Source organism: Ornithorhynchus anatinus, chromosome 12 (assembly GCF_004115215.2).
Source record: "Ornithorhynchus anatinus isolate Pmale09 chromosome 12, mOrnAna1.pri.v4, whole genome shotgun sequence".
NCBI classification, from domain to species: domain Eukaryota; kingdom Metazoa; phylum Chordata; class Mammalia; order Monotremata; family Ornithorhynchidae; genus Ornithorhynchus; species Ornithorhynchus anatinus.
In genome coordinates this window covers 53,766,075-53,782,019 of record NC_041739.1, presented here as the reverse complement: position 1 = coordinate 53,782,019, position 15,945 = coordinate 53,766,075, and the positions used below count along the sequence as shown (strand labels likewise).

The 15,945-nt window shown below is 40.2% G+C and overlaps 1 protein-coding gene and 1 non-coding gene across 13 annotated transcripts in view; one reads left to right on the top strand and one right to left on the bottom strand.

Annotated features, from left to right (window-relative positions):
• KIAA1109 (KIAA1109 ortholog) overlaps nt 1-15,945 on the bottom strand; it is a 192,660-nt gene that overhangs the window by 70,162 nt on the left and 106,553 nt on the right. For all 12 annotated transcript variants that reach the window (XM_029076442.1, XM_029076441.2, XM_029076443.2 and 9 more), the window contains exons 41-47: nt 15,376-15,616; nt 11,651-11,799; nt 10,199-10,418; nt 9,151-9,309; nt 7,656-7,831; nt 4,750-4,925; nt 321-1,027 (exon numbers count right to left, since the gene is read on the bottom strand). In XM_029076442.1, the coding sequence (XP_028932275.1) occupies nt 321-1,027; nt 4,750-4,925; nt 7,656-7,831; nt 9,151-9,309; nt 10,199-10,418; nt 11,651-11,799; nt 15,376-15,616 (1,828 nt within the window). The remainder of the gene's footprint in view (nt 1-320; nt 1,028-4,749; nt 4,926-7,655; nt 7,832-9,150; nt 9,310-10,198; nt 10,419-11,650; nt 11,800-15,375; nt 15,617-15,945) is intronic.
• LOC114815701 lies at nt 13,794-13,933 on the top strand. The gene has a single exon (XR_003763503.1). It is a non-coding gene; the product is annotated as a small nucleolar RNA SNORA7 (small nucleolar RNA).

Here is a 15,945-nt window from a genome sequence, read left to right as displayed (position 1 = left end):
GGTTTCTGGCTGGATAAAGGATTCCCCCTCCTCTAATATATCTGAAGCCACCCAGGCTCTAGAATTTTGGTCTGGGGCGGAATGCACCACACAATGCACAGAGCAGTACAAAATCGAGTGACCAGTTGAATCATATCAAGTTAATCTTGATTCTTCTCAGTGTTCAGTACTTTTTGAATACACACACAGAACTGTAGCAGTAAACATTCACGGTGTATACATTAAATACATTCATATTTATATTAAGGGTAAATAGATTATCTTTATAATAGATGATACATATCACCTATTAAATCATTTTCAAAACACAAACCACATACCTGCTGGTCCAAATGTTTCGGATGATTTCTCTAAAATTCCTGTCGGATCTGAGATAAGCGAATAGAAATTCAGCAGTTTATACATATTTTGCCAACACTCTGCAGAAGGCTCACTCTGCTCTGACACCGTAATCGAATCAGAGTCATCCATATGAATGGTCATGTGATCGACCACATCCTTTGAACCTTTCCTGGATACTTTCGAAGTTCGTCTTTCTGATCTTCCAACGGAATTCTTATTCCGGGGTTCTTTCTTGTTGTTCTCATTGTTGGTCCTTTTATTCTTGGCATTATTTACTCTATTTCCGCCATTCAGACTTCCCCTTGAGCTGCGGCTGAAGTCAGAAGAGCGAAAGTCGCGATGTTTACGGGTTTTGAAGGTAGGGGTCGGGGATGCTGATCCAGCTGTATATCTGCTAAGTTTAATATCTGTCTGGGTGGCTTTGATGTCATCTATCATTGTACTAAATTGATGAATGAGACGAACCAACGCCATGTCTACGTGTTGGCTTATTGACTGGCAAGAGATTGTAAAATTGCAGTGAAAAGTGTTGTAGTAACGCTTGTTGAGGTCGTGAAAAGAAAGGGCATTGGCTGAGTTCTGAGGGGTGCACATCGATTTCTCCATTACGACAGCACTGAGGCTAAAGGTTTCCAACATTAACGCTGGTTTGAACTCCAGTGGTGGGAGGTTTACAGCCCCTTGCCTAAAAAATATTGGTGAGAGTTAGAAGAAAAACAAACATGGCACAGTAAACTTTTTTTCTGTCTCTTCCATTAAAGTCCACTTTCATTAAAGTGCCATTTTTACTTGGAATAAACCTTGTACTTCTTTCTCTCTTTTGGCAGAATTTGATATAACAAACGCAATACCCTTCTGCCCTTCCAGTTACTTATACTGAGAATTAAAATCCTGCCCTTCTTGAACTTTATTCTGATACATTTGATCATAATAGCAGAGGTAATAATAATAATAATAATATTGGTATTTGTTAAGTGCTTACTATGTGCCAAGCACTGTTCTAAGCACTGGGGGAGATACAAGGTCATCAGGTTGTCCCATGTAGGGCTCACAGTCTTAATCCCCATTTTACAGATGAGGTAACTGAGGCCCAGAGAAGTTAAGTGACTTGCCCAAAGTCACACAGCTGACAAGTGGCGGAGGCCGGATTAGAACCCATGAACTCTGACTCCCAAGCCTGGACTCTTTCCACTAAGCCAGGTTGCTCCTACCTAACAACTGCACACCTTCAATTACCCACGCTAACCAAAGGGATCATAGCATGGATAACCCAAAACAGAAGATAATTAAGAGTTTAATGGACCGTGTCCCCTCCCACCTCACCTCACTGTTCTCTTTCTACAACCCAGCCCGCACCCTTCGCTCTTCTAATGCTAACCTTCTCGCTGTACCTGGATCTTGCCTCTCTTGCCGCCAACCTCTCACCCAAATCCTGCCTCTGGCCTGGAACAACCTCCCTCTCCATATCTAACAATTACTCTCCTCCTGCTTCAAAGCTTTACTGAAGGCACATCTCCTCCAAAAACCCTTCCCTGACTAAGCCCTCTTTTCCTTTCTTCAACTCTCTTCTGCGTTGCCCTGACTTGCTCCCTTTATTCATCCCCCTTCCCAGCCTACAACACATGTGCATATTCTGTAATTTGTTGATATTAATGTCTGTCTCCCCTTCTAGACTGTAAATTCGTTGTGGTCAAGTGTCTGTTACATTGTTATATTGTCCTCTCCCAAGCGTTTAGAATAGTGCTGGGCATACAGTAACGGCTCAATAAATACAATTGACTGACTGGCTTCAATTCCAATAGACACTGTATCTCCAAAAGCAATTTCTGTAAATGATTGATCACAGAGGAAGACAGGAAACTGGATAACAGGACACTATCTATTCTAAGTTCAGATCAACTTTTCCCTTTTCTATATGCAACACATGACAGCTAGGCTTCTTTCCTTCTGCTTTTCTGACCTATAAGAGCTGTTGAGCCCTAGGAAATTTCCACTCCCCTTTTTCTAAAAGAAAAGCATGGTGAAGACAGATGTTTAGAAATGTGTCTAAGAAAACATATCTGACATACCATATCAGAAACCCAGCATTGTTACTTTCAAGGATAAACCTGTTAAAATAGTGATAGAAAATAACACTTTGCCAACTTTCAACAAGGAATTCTGGCTACAAAGATGGATGCTTCTCAGTACAATTTTCAAGGAATTTGGGAATTTTTTCATGGAAGTCGGTCAGGTGTTTGTCTCTTCCCATTTATCTTTTTAAACTGAAATGATTTCTTGAAAGCAAATCAGCAGCCTACCCGGCACTCATGATCATTCTGAGAAACCTACAAATGAAATCCCAGTTTTTGGCAACAATAAAGGATTTTTTAAAAAGCTTGTGAGGCATGAGGACCCTCAAGAAGACGGAATAAAAATGAGTCAGAAGTACAGAGAGGGAAGCAGGGAACAGAAGAGCCTATCAAAGCAGGGGTGATGAACCTCAGAGAAGTGCCAGCAGGGGAGATAACAGTCTACAGCTGCAGGAATAAGGCTCCCTGCAAAGACAGAAGCCACACAGTACTAAAAGACAATCAGGACTGAACAGCAGATTTCAACCAGAGAAAATTATCCTGTCCACAGGGAGAAAAGAGAGAAAAGAAGGCTGGCAGGAGACTAGAACTAAAAACGTTGAGATACTTGAGTAATGAGCAGGAGAGAACTATCCCTGATAGTTTAAGTTTAAGGAGCCTGGAAATCAACTCAGACCGAGAAAAGGAATTTGTACAGCCAATAGGGTTGAAAAGATCAAGGTAGCACTGCGTAAGTTTTGAATTTTGAAGCGCAAAACTGAGGTAGAGATCTTTGGGTCTTCTTCATCAGGCCGAGCACACTACGGGCAGGAACAGTCAAGATGCAGCTGTAGAGCTGCTGCTGGCTCCCTAGGCAGGGGTCTGGCAACAATTCTGCTACGCCTGATCTTTCCCTTCCTTCCATAATTATCACCGTTGCCTCCCCCGTTTGCCCCAACTCTGTGTACAGGGAAGGCAAAAGCTAGGAAAAAGCAGGGCCGGTAGCCATAAAAAGGCATGCCAGGTGCCCCTGAGAGCCAATGGCGAGGGAGAACCATGCTGTTTCATTTGAAGCTCAACTGTACCACTCAAATGCTGCTGACAAATTTTATTTAAACAGCTAAATCAGATTCCCATTAAGACGGTGAAGAAGACATGAAGATGAAAACGGCTGCTACAACAATAATAATAATAATAATGATGATAACTACAGTCGGGGGTAGTATGGAGGGTGCAGGCATGTTCAAAGTGTGGTTTGAGCATCAGATTTTAATGGTACATGAAAACAACACAAACTGAAAAAGGAGGGATTCTAGTTCGGTAAGTTTTTAAGCATTAAAATGATTTATTCAGAGGTAGTGGAACCTTCTTGAGATATTCTTAAAAGAAGACCAGAACCTTCTGCTTCTGATGGACAACGTGTAGTCCTGCTTGGAGGGAGAATGAGCTAGACGACACGCTAAACTTCCTTCCACTTTATCATCCCAATTAACAGGAAGACAAATAAGTGTTACAAGAGCATGATTCAAAGGTTTTAAAATTAGGATACCCTAAAAACTCTAATGGTTCCTTGCTGACTGTTTTGATTTATTTAAATGAGACCGATGGAGTCTCCCATCAGGAACAATGGCCGGGCCTTAGTCCCAAGACTTCAAGACAGAGAACCTAAATAGAGGAATGGATAATAATGCTAGTGGCTTGTGGAATGTCATTCATGCACTCCCATCCCTACCAGTCATGTTACCCTGGGAAACCCAGTTCCAAATAGGCAGGCAGGGTTGCAGCATATTGCTGAGTATGTTTTCATTTCTCCCACGGTAGCCAGACACGAGCAGAACTGGGGCCTTAACTCGGGTCTACTATTAATAATAACAATAAAAAGAATGATTATAATGACCATTAAGAGCTTATAATGTGCCAAGCACTGTATTAAGCTGTCATATGTTATCCAGTCCAGAACCTTCCACAACATGGTCCTTTGGATACAGTTTTGAAGTATCCTCCCGACTCCGTACCCTATTACCAATTACCCTAACTTAAAATGCAATAACTGCATTGTTTAAATAGATTTCAGAGACTTCTCTATCAACACCTACGCTCAGTGACACAGCATGAGACTGCCAATTCCTCATATACATGTCAAAGAAACACAAGAATACAACTTTTTGAGCTCAACACATCAGTGAAAATAAACTGTGGGGTCATATTAGGTCAGCTAAAGTCATAAAAATAAATAGTATGATATCAAAAACAAAATTCTTAGGAGAAAATGGCTCTAGAGACTGTTCACTAAGTTGTGCAGCAACATTTTTTGGGGAGAAACAAATCAGTGAACATTATATAGATGCATTCATACCGTCTTGCTCTTTTGCTTTTTCTCTCTTTAGTTGTGTCAGAATCAACGATATCTGCTCTAAGGCAATCCAAAGTCCCTGAAAATGAAAGGTGTTCTCCAAAATACATTCGGTAGCAGAGAGGCATTGCGTCTTGTGACTGAATCCCTGTATGGCTCAGAAGGGGTTTGAAAACCACCTGCAACACACAAATTATATATATCTTTATTTTTTGAAGCTTTCATTCTTAGGGATGGGGAAATTGTTACTGAATGTCTTTTCTTGTCCCATTTATATGCCCTTGTAAAACAAATTAATACCATTCCTATAGCAAAAGCAAAATAAGAATTTAATCTACTTTTGGTGTTAATTTTACCCAAAGTTGAGGATTGCTTTCCCCAAATTGTCCCAACCTTCACATCTCTCCATCCACACAACAGGAACGTCCATGTTACTAACTAGTATTTTATTTGCAGAATGCATTACACTCACCTGAAATGTCAGTATACTCACTCTGCAGTAACAAAAAGGAAGCTAGTGATTTGCCCCAAGTCACCAATAACAACCAGGAGCAGAGCCCAAAACCTGTGTTCAAATTTGAGGTCTGACCAAGAGACGTAAGCTTTACTTGACAGTCACATAAGGTGTGTAATTATAAAATCATCCTCTCCTACAAGGAGGCAGCGTGGCCTACCAGAAAAAAAAAGGGGGAGCCTGGTAGTCAGAAGACTGGAGTTCTAAACCCAGCTCTGCTACTGACCTACTTTATGACTTTGGACAAGTCACTTGGCTTTTCTGGTACCCTGAAAACTGGGATATGGTAACTGCTCTTGTGCACCCCAAGTGGGACAGGGACCATGTCTGACATCTTGTATCAACCACACTGTTTGACCCACAGTAAGTGCTTAATGTAATAATAATAATATTGATCTGGTTACCCTTTTATGTATTTGTTAAGCACTTAGTATCAGGTGCTGTACTAAGTGCTGGGGTAGATATAAGAAAAACAGGTCAAACAGTCCCTGTCCCACATGGGGCTCACAGTCTACGTAAGAGGGAGTAGGATTTAATTACCGTTTTATAGGTCATTCATGTTCACTGATCACTTACGGTGTGCGGAGCACTGTATTAAGCGCTTGGGAGACTACAATATAAAAGAGTGAGCAGACACATTCCTGGCCCACAAGGGGTAACTGAGGCAAAGAGAAGTTAAGTAAGTTGCCCATGGTCACAAAGCAGATAAGTGGCAAGGCCAGGTTTAGAACCCAGGTAGTCCAACTCCCACTAGACTTCACTATTACTTATATTGTTTCACATTCTACCGCTTACTTGTACAACAAGAAAGTGATCATTACTAAGCGTATCCATTCTTTAAGTCCCACAAATCAATCTCAACCCAACAACAAAAATTCATTGTCGCAGTCCTTTATCTGAAAAATCAATGTAAAATTATCAGCTTACGTCTCAGGTATGGGAGAAAGAAGAGAAATAATACAGATGGCAAACACTTTCACAAACATATTTCAAGACATGCATACTTAAGCACAGAGGCACACTGCCTGTTGAGCTCTCTTCTATTTTTTGATTATTTGGTTCAGTAAAGGTTAATTATATTTTTAATTTGACAACTTGATAGAAAGACAGAACTCAAAGAATGAAACAGATCATGGACCAACACTTGAATTTTTTATGGTATTTGTTAAGTGTTTATTATGTGCCAGGCACTGTACTAAGTACTGGGATAGATACAGGCTAATCAGGTTGGACACAGTCCATGTCCCACATGGGGCTCCCAGTCTTAATCCCCATTTCATAGATGAGAGAACTGAGGCACAGAAAAGTTAAGTGACTTGCCCAAGGTCACAGAGCAGACTAGTGGGGGGTCCGGGATTAGAACCCAAGTCCTGACTCCCAAGCCCGTGCTCTAACCACTAAACCATATGGCTCACTAGCGCACAACGCTTCTACCTTCTTTGAGCTACAGGCTGTAAGCTCACTGTGGGGAGGGAACGTGTCTACCAACTGCAGTATTATATTTTCCCAAGCAGTTGGCACAGTGCTCTGCACAGAGTAAGTGTTCAATAAATGCCACTGATTGATATAATAGGAAGCCACCATTTGATTCGGTAGTGAGTAGGATTGTGCTACAGGGTAATGAGGGGTTTTAACTGGATTTTGCTTTGGTATAATCAGAACAAATTATTAGCCACACCACTGGTTTCTTTTTTTTTCCAGGTTCCCCAGATAAAGTACTTATCTGCCAAAGGGATAGTGTTTGTTCTTTTCTACCTTCCTCAAATCTCTGACTTCTCTTCAAGCTAAGTTTAGATGTAAAGCTCTAGAAACCTAATTTTAAAAAGAACTTCAGATCTCAGTAGCTCTCCCAAGGGATACCAGATACTCTACAATCTAGTTTATATATATATATATATATATGTATATTGCAGCACTGTTCAACTACAATAGCTCCAACCATGAGGCCATGCTATTTTCATACTCTAATGTAATAATCATCAATATCTGTCTTTTCATCAACCTATGAGACAGAATAGGAGCATTCATTCATTCAGTCATATTTACTGAGCACTTAATGTGCGCATATCACTGTACTAAGCATTTGGAAAGAACAATTTGGCAACAAATAGAGACAATCCTTACCCAACAATGGGCTCATAGCCTAGAACACTCCCACTTTAATCCTGAAACCCAGAGGTGGTCATTAGTTTAAAAATGTGATTGCAACTCAACTTCCTGGAATGCATCTTCTACTTTTATTGTACGCTCCCCAAAATGCACATTGTCCATCTGTTCTCTCCCAAAAGCCACCGTTCCACTTTCAAGCCATGCTGACGATGTTTTAAAAGAGAATTTTCAATGGAGAACTTTTTGAGATTTAGTCAATCCCTCCCCAAAGCCCAGGTACACCCACCTGTGCATCAGCCAGCTGAACAGCAGGAAATCCTTGGTTGCCCTCTTCCACACCTGCTACATCATCCTGACTGGTGCTATGCTGAGAATGGGTTCCATCCAAGGTGTTCTGGTCACTGGACAAGACTGTATTGAAGTCTGAGGCTGAGGGTATTGTAGGAAGGTTGGGAGCAGCCCCTAGCCAAATAAAACCCCATTTCTACATTCAGCCAAAGACAATTCAAGGGAATCATAAACCTCACTATACAAAGAGGCATTGTTTTGGAAAACACTAGTCAAAGAAAGTTACAGTTAGAGAAACAGAGGAAACCTCTGCCATTCACTGGTGTATTCAGCTCTGCATCTTATTTAAATCGAGGAGAAACTTGACTTGTGTCACAGAACAGATTTCTTTGATTAAATAGCTATGGCTATCATCGTAGATGTGTTTTTTATCCGTGGTTAAAAATGTAAAAAAGGGTAAACTGAGTTTTCACATGTCTATGCTGAATTCTGATGAACAAAGTCGATATAATTCTAAGTAACTATCTTCACATATATAATTTTGGAGGCAAAATGTACTCCAAGGGGAAAGGAGGAGCTGGAACTGGATGAGGTTTTTCTTTCCATCCTCCTCTCCTCTCACACACACACTTTACAGCAAAGTCCGGGACTGCAAAGAAATCACTGTGGGACAAGGTCTGAGCTGACAGCCCCTACACCAAGGGAAGGCTGGAAGTCCTGGTCTCATCCCACCAGTGAACTGCAGGAGGAGGGTAAAAAAAAAAGGAGCCAGCTGAGAAACCATGACTTCCCCTACATTCAGAGATGCTAATGGGAAACTGGAGGTTCACTAGGGGCCTGAGGATGTTTACTCTGAACCCCTAGGAGCCATTCACCCTCCCTTTCAGCTGTCACCCAGACTTGCAGAGGCTTTTTCCAGCAGCTGCTGGAATACTGGTGAATGCCAATATTATGACTGCACTAGGCCTCGAAAGAAAAGAAAAATCAATAACAGGCCCCAGTGAAGGTTGCTGCTGAAAACTGAGAGGTTGGGAGACTGTCCTACAGGATTTGGGATAGTTTAAAAACAAATTCATCTTCGCCAAATGTTGAAAAATAATTTGCATTTCTCACTGTATCCTTAGTGATTCACGTTTTGAAAATGAATCTCATTGCATCCACAACTACTCAACCGTTTCCCAAACAGGTTATTAAACCTCACTGTAGTTAATCATTGCTTCTTGAATGCTCACCTTTCCAAGGGAATCCTAAGATTGGGGCTGCTGAAAATGCCTAAATTCATTATCTTTCAGATACTTCATAAATGGCAATCAGAGTTCTGTTTACTAATTAATTTCCTTTAAAACACATATGTCAATCTTTTCTTTACGAATATTCTGATAAGCCCTGGGACTTCACAAATATTTACAGATACATTTCTAAATTTGTACATGCCAATCAGAAAGCAAATCAATAAGCTCTAGGATTTTCCAGAAAGATTTTTGATTTAATACCTGTTGGGAGGCTATTGTGACCAGACTTTGTGACAGGAGACTCCTGTACCACACTTCCTCGGTTACCCACTGCATTTGACATCCAATTATAGAAGCTCACTGATGACGGTTCTGATAACAAAGGGTGTTCAGATAACATGTCGGTGGCCACCGTATTTCCTAAAGGCAAAGGAAGAGTTGTTATACCGAAAAATCTCTTTTAGAGTACTTTACAAAGTTACAGATGAAGAAGTGGTAGTATTAAAATAAAAAAATGTCATTTTTGAATTGAATTTTTACATACTTTTCAAACTACTGAAATTACTGTACTACTGATGGTATTAAATAGTACGGGGCTTGGAAATTTGCTTATTTTTATCATTACTAAGGGGGAAATGCAATTAAAGGACTTGTCTACAGAACAGCTCATCTGATTGCAAAAAGATTAACTTCTTGAACAACTGTTAGACTGTGAGCCCTTTGTTGGGCAGAGATTGCCTCTATCTGTTGCCGAACTATACATTCTAAGCGCTTAGTACAGTGCTCTGCACACAGTAAGCACTCAATAAATACGATTGAATGAATGAATGAAATGCCATGCCAAGGCTGCTAAAAGTAAATGCAAACAGAATTCAAGAGCAAAAACCATTTGAGAAAAGTATGACTATGGAAGTTTTCCAAATGATTCTGCTAGAAATAATATAATAATGATGGTATTTAAGTGCTTACTATGTGCCAGGCACTGTACTAAGCGCTGGGGTGGATATAAGCAAATCAATTTGGACACAATCCCTGTCCCATGTGGGGCTCACAGTCTTAACCCCTGTTTTAGAGATAACTGAGGCCACGAGAAGTGAAGTGACTTGCCCAAGGGCACACGGCAGACAAGTGGCAGAGTCGGCATCAGAACCCACGACCTTCTGATTCCCAAGCCCGTGCAATATCCACGGTCCACTTGCTGCTTCTTATGACCAATTACTGATGCAATTTCAACTTAAGACAAAGCGAGTAAGGAAAATGACTACTTTCTGAGAAAACTGCTTTTTCTCCAGCTGTGATGTGCACCTACCTGTTCTCGTTAGGGAGCTACTCTTGACAGCAGTGGTGCTTCTCTGAGGAGTCCCTTCTAGGAGGTTGTGCAGGCTGGGAAAGCTCCCGGTTAAGTAGCTGAGTAACGATTCTTTCCTTGGACTTTCTCTGACTGGCAGCCCGGAGCGGCCAACGTGCACCGGGGAATCAGTAGCAGTGTCTCCACTGGTGTAGCTCAGGGAATGGTACGGGTGGATACCCTAGCAAGGGATTGAAAAGAAAAAAACAGGTCAGGTACAAGTTGCTTTTTACCATTTACAAAGCTTCAGTCATACGGGGCACCCTCCATTTTTAAACAGTTCTGATTGGGATCTCCCTGCTCTTTTCCTCAGAATCTTTGGTTTATTCAACTTAAAAGTTACTACTGAAAAGACTGACTTGTACGGTTACTGTAAAATTGTAATAATCACCTAGGAAAAAAGAACAAGGAACAGAATATTTCCAAATTCACCCTTGTGAGAAAACGTGAACTTTTAATTCAATTTTAATTTAAAGTCTGAGGGTACTGGGCGAAAGGAAGTTTCAGGGGTCCACAACTACTCATCCCAGAAGACTACTAGGGACACTTCAAGGGGAAATTTTTCTACTCTATTTCATTTTTCTACCTGGCTATTTTTGTCTCCATTCTATTCATGCAAGAGAATGGACCAGGCCAATGGGACCTTGGCCCAATGCCTCAGTGAGAAATCATAGAAGTGAGATTTCTTATGTAGCAATTAAAATGTAAATTATTTTAAAACTGGGATTATTCTGACCTATATATAATAGCTTGACAAAATGTTATTTTTTCTTTATAATAATTTCATTTAAAATCAAATAGGAATGTTCAACTATAACCTCTATTTGATCTTCCAGTGGTTAGCGAGCTAATCACTTAGACCAGCTTTTAGAGATAATTTCTAGTTGTTCCTTCAAACAAATGATAACAAGTGACTGAAAATAAAATTCTACTTGGTGAAAATAAAATTCTACTTGGTTAGGGTTTCAATCAAGTACTGCTTATACACTTAACGGAATACATCTGTTACAAGGTCAAATTTACCTTGAAAATTACTATTTGGATTCTTTATCCTTGAAAAATTAAATATTGTTCAAATAATGAGAAAAAAATTTTTGTCATGTTCCAAGGGAAATGAAAAAAAAATACAATCAAATGATGGAGGTAGTCACTCTCAGGTAATAGGAAAGAGGAGAGAACCGTGGCTGCAGAGTGCCAATGAAGGGAGAAGCTAAAGAGAGAAAGAATGAAGTTTTGAAACTGGAAAGGGCTTGAAAACCTGTCACATAGATTCCACTGAAACTATAATAATAATAATGATGGTATTTGTTAAGTGCTTACTATGAGCCAAGCATAGTATGTGAAAATTACTTGTACCTTGGCTATAAAACATAAAAAGGATAAAAGGGAATATTTGAACCAAATTGAGAATACCTTTATTTTAAGAGCAGAATCACTGTGGGTGTGTGACTTTGAGAGTTTCCTCATGATTTCAGCCCCGGAAACAGGCCCAGAAGAACCACCGCCGGGTGGAGGCCGATTAGCAATTCCCTCTAGAAGCATTGTGTGCTCACTGACAGTAGCTGAAACATTAAAAATTGGTCACATTAGCTGTAGTAGCGGGACTGGCTGAGCACCCACTTGGTGCAAGACATATAGGAAGTGGAAAACAAACAAATGACATTCCCTGCCCATGAAGAGCTTATCTTCTAAGGGGGAAGACATAAAAGTAGTTACAAAGCAATCAAAATAAATATTGGCATGGACAATTGAAAAAAAAAATTTATACATATATATAAGTTCTGAAGATGTGCATAAGCAGGTAGATATGTACTATAGGTGGCATTTGAAACATAATAATAATAATAATAATGTTGGTATTTGTTAAGCACTTACTATGGGCAGAGCACTGCTCTAAGCACTAGGGCAGATACAGGGTAATCAGGTTGTCCCAGGTGAGGCTCACAGTCTTAATCCCCATTTTACAGATGAGGTAACTGAGGCACAGAGAAGTTAAGTGACTTGCTCACAGTCACACAGCTGACAAGTGGCAGAGCTGGGATTCGAACTCATAAACTCTGACTTCCAAGCCCGTACTCTTTCCACTGAGCCACGCTGCTTCTCTCCATTTTCTTGTGCTCCCATCATTCTAAGATAGCATGGGTTTTTATGGCGTTAGGCCTAAAATGGGGCAACTCCACTCAGCCTTCTATTTTCAGGTCAGAAGTATTTGACACCTCTATCTGGATTTTTTTTTTCCTGACCCCCATCCTCACCCAGACTCTACCTCTCCTTGGGACAATGAAAATGGAGAACACCTGTGGTTCAAGCTCTGCATTCGGTATTCAAGTTAGCTGTAAGCCCAAGACCTAACTGACATCCAAGATAATGACATAGCCAGCCTTAAAGCTTTACAAAAGAAGAAGCATGATTTAATGGATTAAGTCAGTAATGATCGGTATTAAGAAAACACCCTCTCTAGCTCTAACACCTCCACCAGATTTATGCATGTTATTAAACTACTCCCCACCTTCATGTTTCTAATCCATTTGGGAATGATATTGATCAGATTCATAGCAGGATTTGATGGGTCAATAATAAAATTACATTACCATGTTATAAAGCATTTCAAAACAAGAAGCTATGTAGATAATTGCTTTATAAAAGCAAGCAATGTAGTAAGGTTCATGCTGTGGTTCTTCAATTTTATCTTTAGGGAAATAAGGAAACTTAATATCTTTAAAGTGTCATAAGCATCTATCAAATGCAACTTCTATTAAGACAAATAGTTTTCAATCCAAAAAGATGCAGGCTTCCAAGAGAATGGAATATTTCAATATTTTTTATAAGGCATAGATGCAAAACTAAATTGATATGCAATTCAAGTTTAATTATAAAGTGGTGAATCTGTCTGTTGAAGTCCTTTCTCCACTGTTAAACCTGAACACCTCTCCTCTGAGAGATAATGTGCAGGCATTTAGCCCAAACAACTGATTAGTTGGGGTAACACAGGGATAACATATCAGAACCCCGATAGCACTGATTAATAAATAGATGAGGTAGTAATTTTCCTTTAAAAAAATCAACTTTTGCCTATTACAAACAAGAAAAAGAGATGGTCCATGGGTTGAAAAACAGCCACTTGTAACAATAGTATTTTAAAGCTTTCACATAAAAATCAACACAATAAAGTAGACAGTACGAAAAAGTTCAGTTTCCTATTCAAACTAGGATGGGGAACTCGGTAAACAAGGCAGTACCACGGACCAGATGCATACTCACAAATCAGCCCTAAAAATAGGCAGCCAATGAGAGGAGTCTTCCTCAAAAATTATTCTATAAAAACAACTTGCTAAGACAAAAAAAAAAGGAAACTTGTTTCATCATCTTCAAGCTTCCTGACCAACCTTGGAAAACAATGTCAATGCTGATGCATTATACTGAAACTTATGTCTTGAACACTTATTTAATTCCTATTTAATCAAACTTATTTCTTGAACACTTACAAGAGCACTACACTACATGCTTGGGAAAGAGCGATACAGTTGGTAGATAATATCCCTATTATACTGTAAATCGCCTCTCAGGATTGCACCTGGAAAGTTTCCAGCACTCTACCAGCCTTGGCTAAGGGAGGGAGAATGTCAAGCAGAGGCCTACCCATTCCATTCCTAGCTTGGGCAGTGTCTAGCGAGTGGAAGGCAATCTGCTACAAGACAAAACTCACCTGTGCTGGGCAGTAACGGCACGGGAGAGAGTCGAGGGCGGAGACTCAAGTTTATTGTGTGGAAGTAGGCAATGGTAAACCACTTCCATATCTTTACCAAGAAAACTCTATGGATACACTACCAGAATGATTGCAGATGGAGGTGGGGAGTTCTTGGAGAGATGTGTCCATGGAGTCACTACGGGGCGTAGATGACTTGACAGCATAAGACAAGATACTGTAAACTCGTGGGCAGGAATTTTGTCTACCAACTACATCGTACTCTCTCAGGGGCTTAGTACAGTGTTCTGCAAGCAGTTTGTTTCAACATCTCCCTGCTCCCGCACTCTCAATCTTGGAGTATTTTGATGGGCATGACTACGGTAACTAAAGCCCATTTTAATTTTGCATTGTTTAATGACAGATTTATGTAGCATAGAAAATGACAGATCTCTAGCACGATAGGTGTTTTTTGCTGATTAGGATATAAAACATAATATTAAAAGTATTTTGTGTGCAAAGGAAAAATAAAATTCAGAGTCTGTTACTCAGATATATTTGTATTGCCATTTGATGTTATTACTCTATTCATTGTGTTCTCTATCATTTTAAAATGGATATTTCTTTGGTCAAGTTTGAGAGCCTGGGACTGAATCAATGCACTTGTATTCCAAGAAACTATATTTAATTTAGAGCTTTTTATAATACCATTTTCATGAAACCAAGAATATAATACCATGTAGAAACTGTAACAATAATGACATTTTATTAAGCACTGTGTGTCAAACACTATGCTAAAAACTGGGTAAATTCAAAATAATCAGAATGGACATAGTCCCCTGTCCCAGCTGAGACTCAAGGACTAAGAGGGAGGGGGAACAGGTATTCAATTCCCATTTGACAGTTGAAGAAACTGAGGCAACAAATTACATGACTTGCCCAAGATCACCCCGCAGGCAAGCAGTGGAGCCAGGAGCAGAATCAGGTCTCTTGACTACTGGTCTTATGTATTTTCCAACTGAGCCCCCTGTGTTTAGCACTCTTTCATTTAACACCTTCACAGAACCAATTAAGAGCATAACACCATGTAGAAACCATAATGTCAAAATGCCACCTTTATGTTATTTACAATCCAAACTACAGTTTACTATTGTTAAATTAGCAATACATACGGGAAATGAGTCAAGTCTTAAATTTCTACGAGGAGGTGACAAGCGATTAGAGAGGACCTTGTAAACTAAGTTAAAATGTGGAAAAAGAAAAAATGATGATCTTGCAGCCTACATTCTTACAGGTTCTGCCTGCAACCTTTAGAGAAAAATAAAGTAAAAACACCACATGTGTGGGACAAGTAGTGTGCTCATTTCACTTCCATTCTAATCCAAGAAAGGAATTTGGAAAGTATAACTAGACTTTAATCTCAGGGAAAACGATCCTCGATTTCCCAAATTACCTGCGTCAAACTCAAATTCTGCTCCATCGGCACTGGTGTCACTCTGAAGGCCACCACCGTTGTCTAGCCCAAGTCCATCCTCATGTTCGTGGTGCAGAGCAGTCTGTGGTTTTAGGGGCTGAGTTGGTCGATGTAAACTCACTCCCTTGAAAGTCGGTGTCACCACAATAAACTTCATCCATTGCCTGGCCAGTGCCACGAGCCCTTTCTTTAAAGTTACTAGGGCAGGAAGGCCATCACTCTGTGACAGTAATGAGAGAATTAAAAGTGGTCTTACTACAAGAGCTTCAAACAACAACCACCAAATTTCCAGTTAGCCTCACTCCTCACTCAGGAAGAAGGGGACAGAGTGAGTGGAAAAGATGGGCTGGATGGCTGTAGGGCTCATGAAAACAAGGGGAATGAGAGAAAGCAGAAAGATATCACAAAGTGCAAGAGAAGTACTCCATCAATTCTATTCTCTCTATCCCAGCAAAGACTGTGCGGGGCGAGAAGGAGGTTGATTGGGAAATTTGGGTTGGGAAGAGAGGGAAGACCCACCTCCCCCCAAATGCAAGCAGTTTCCCCACT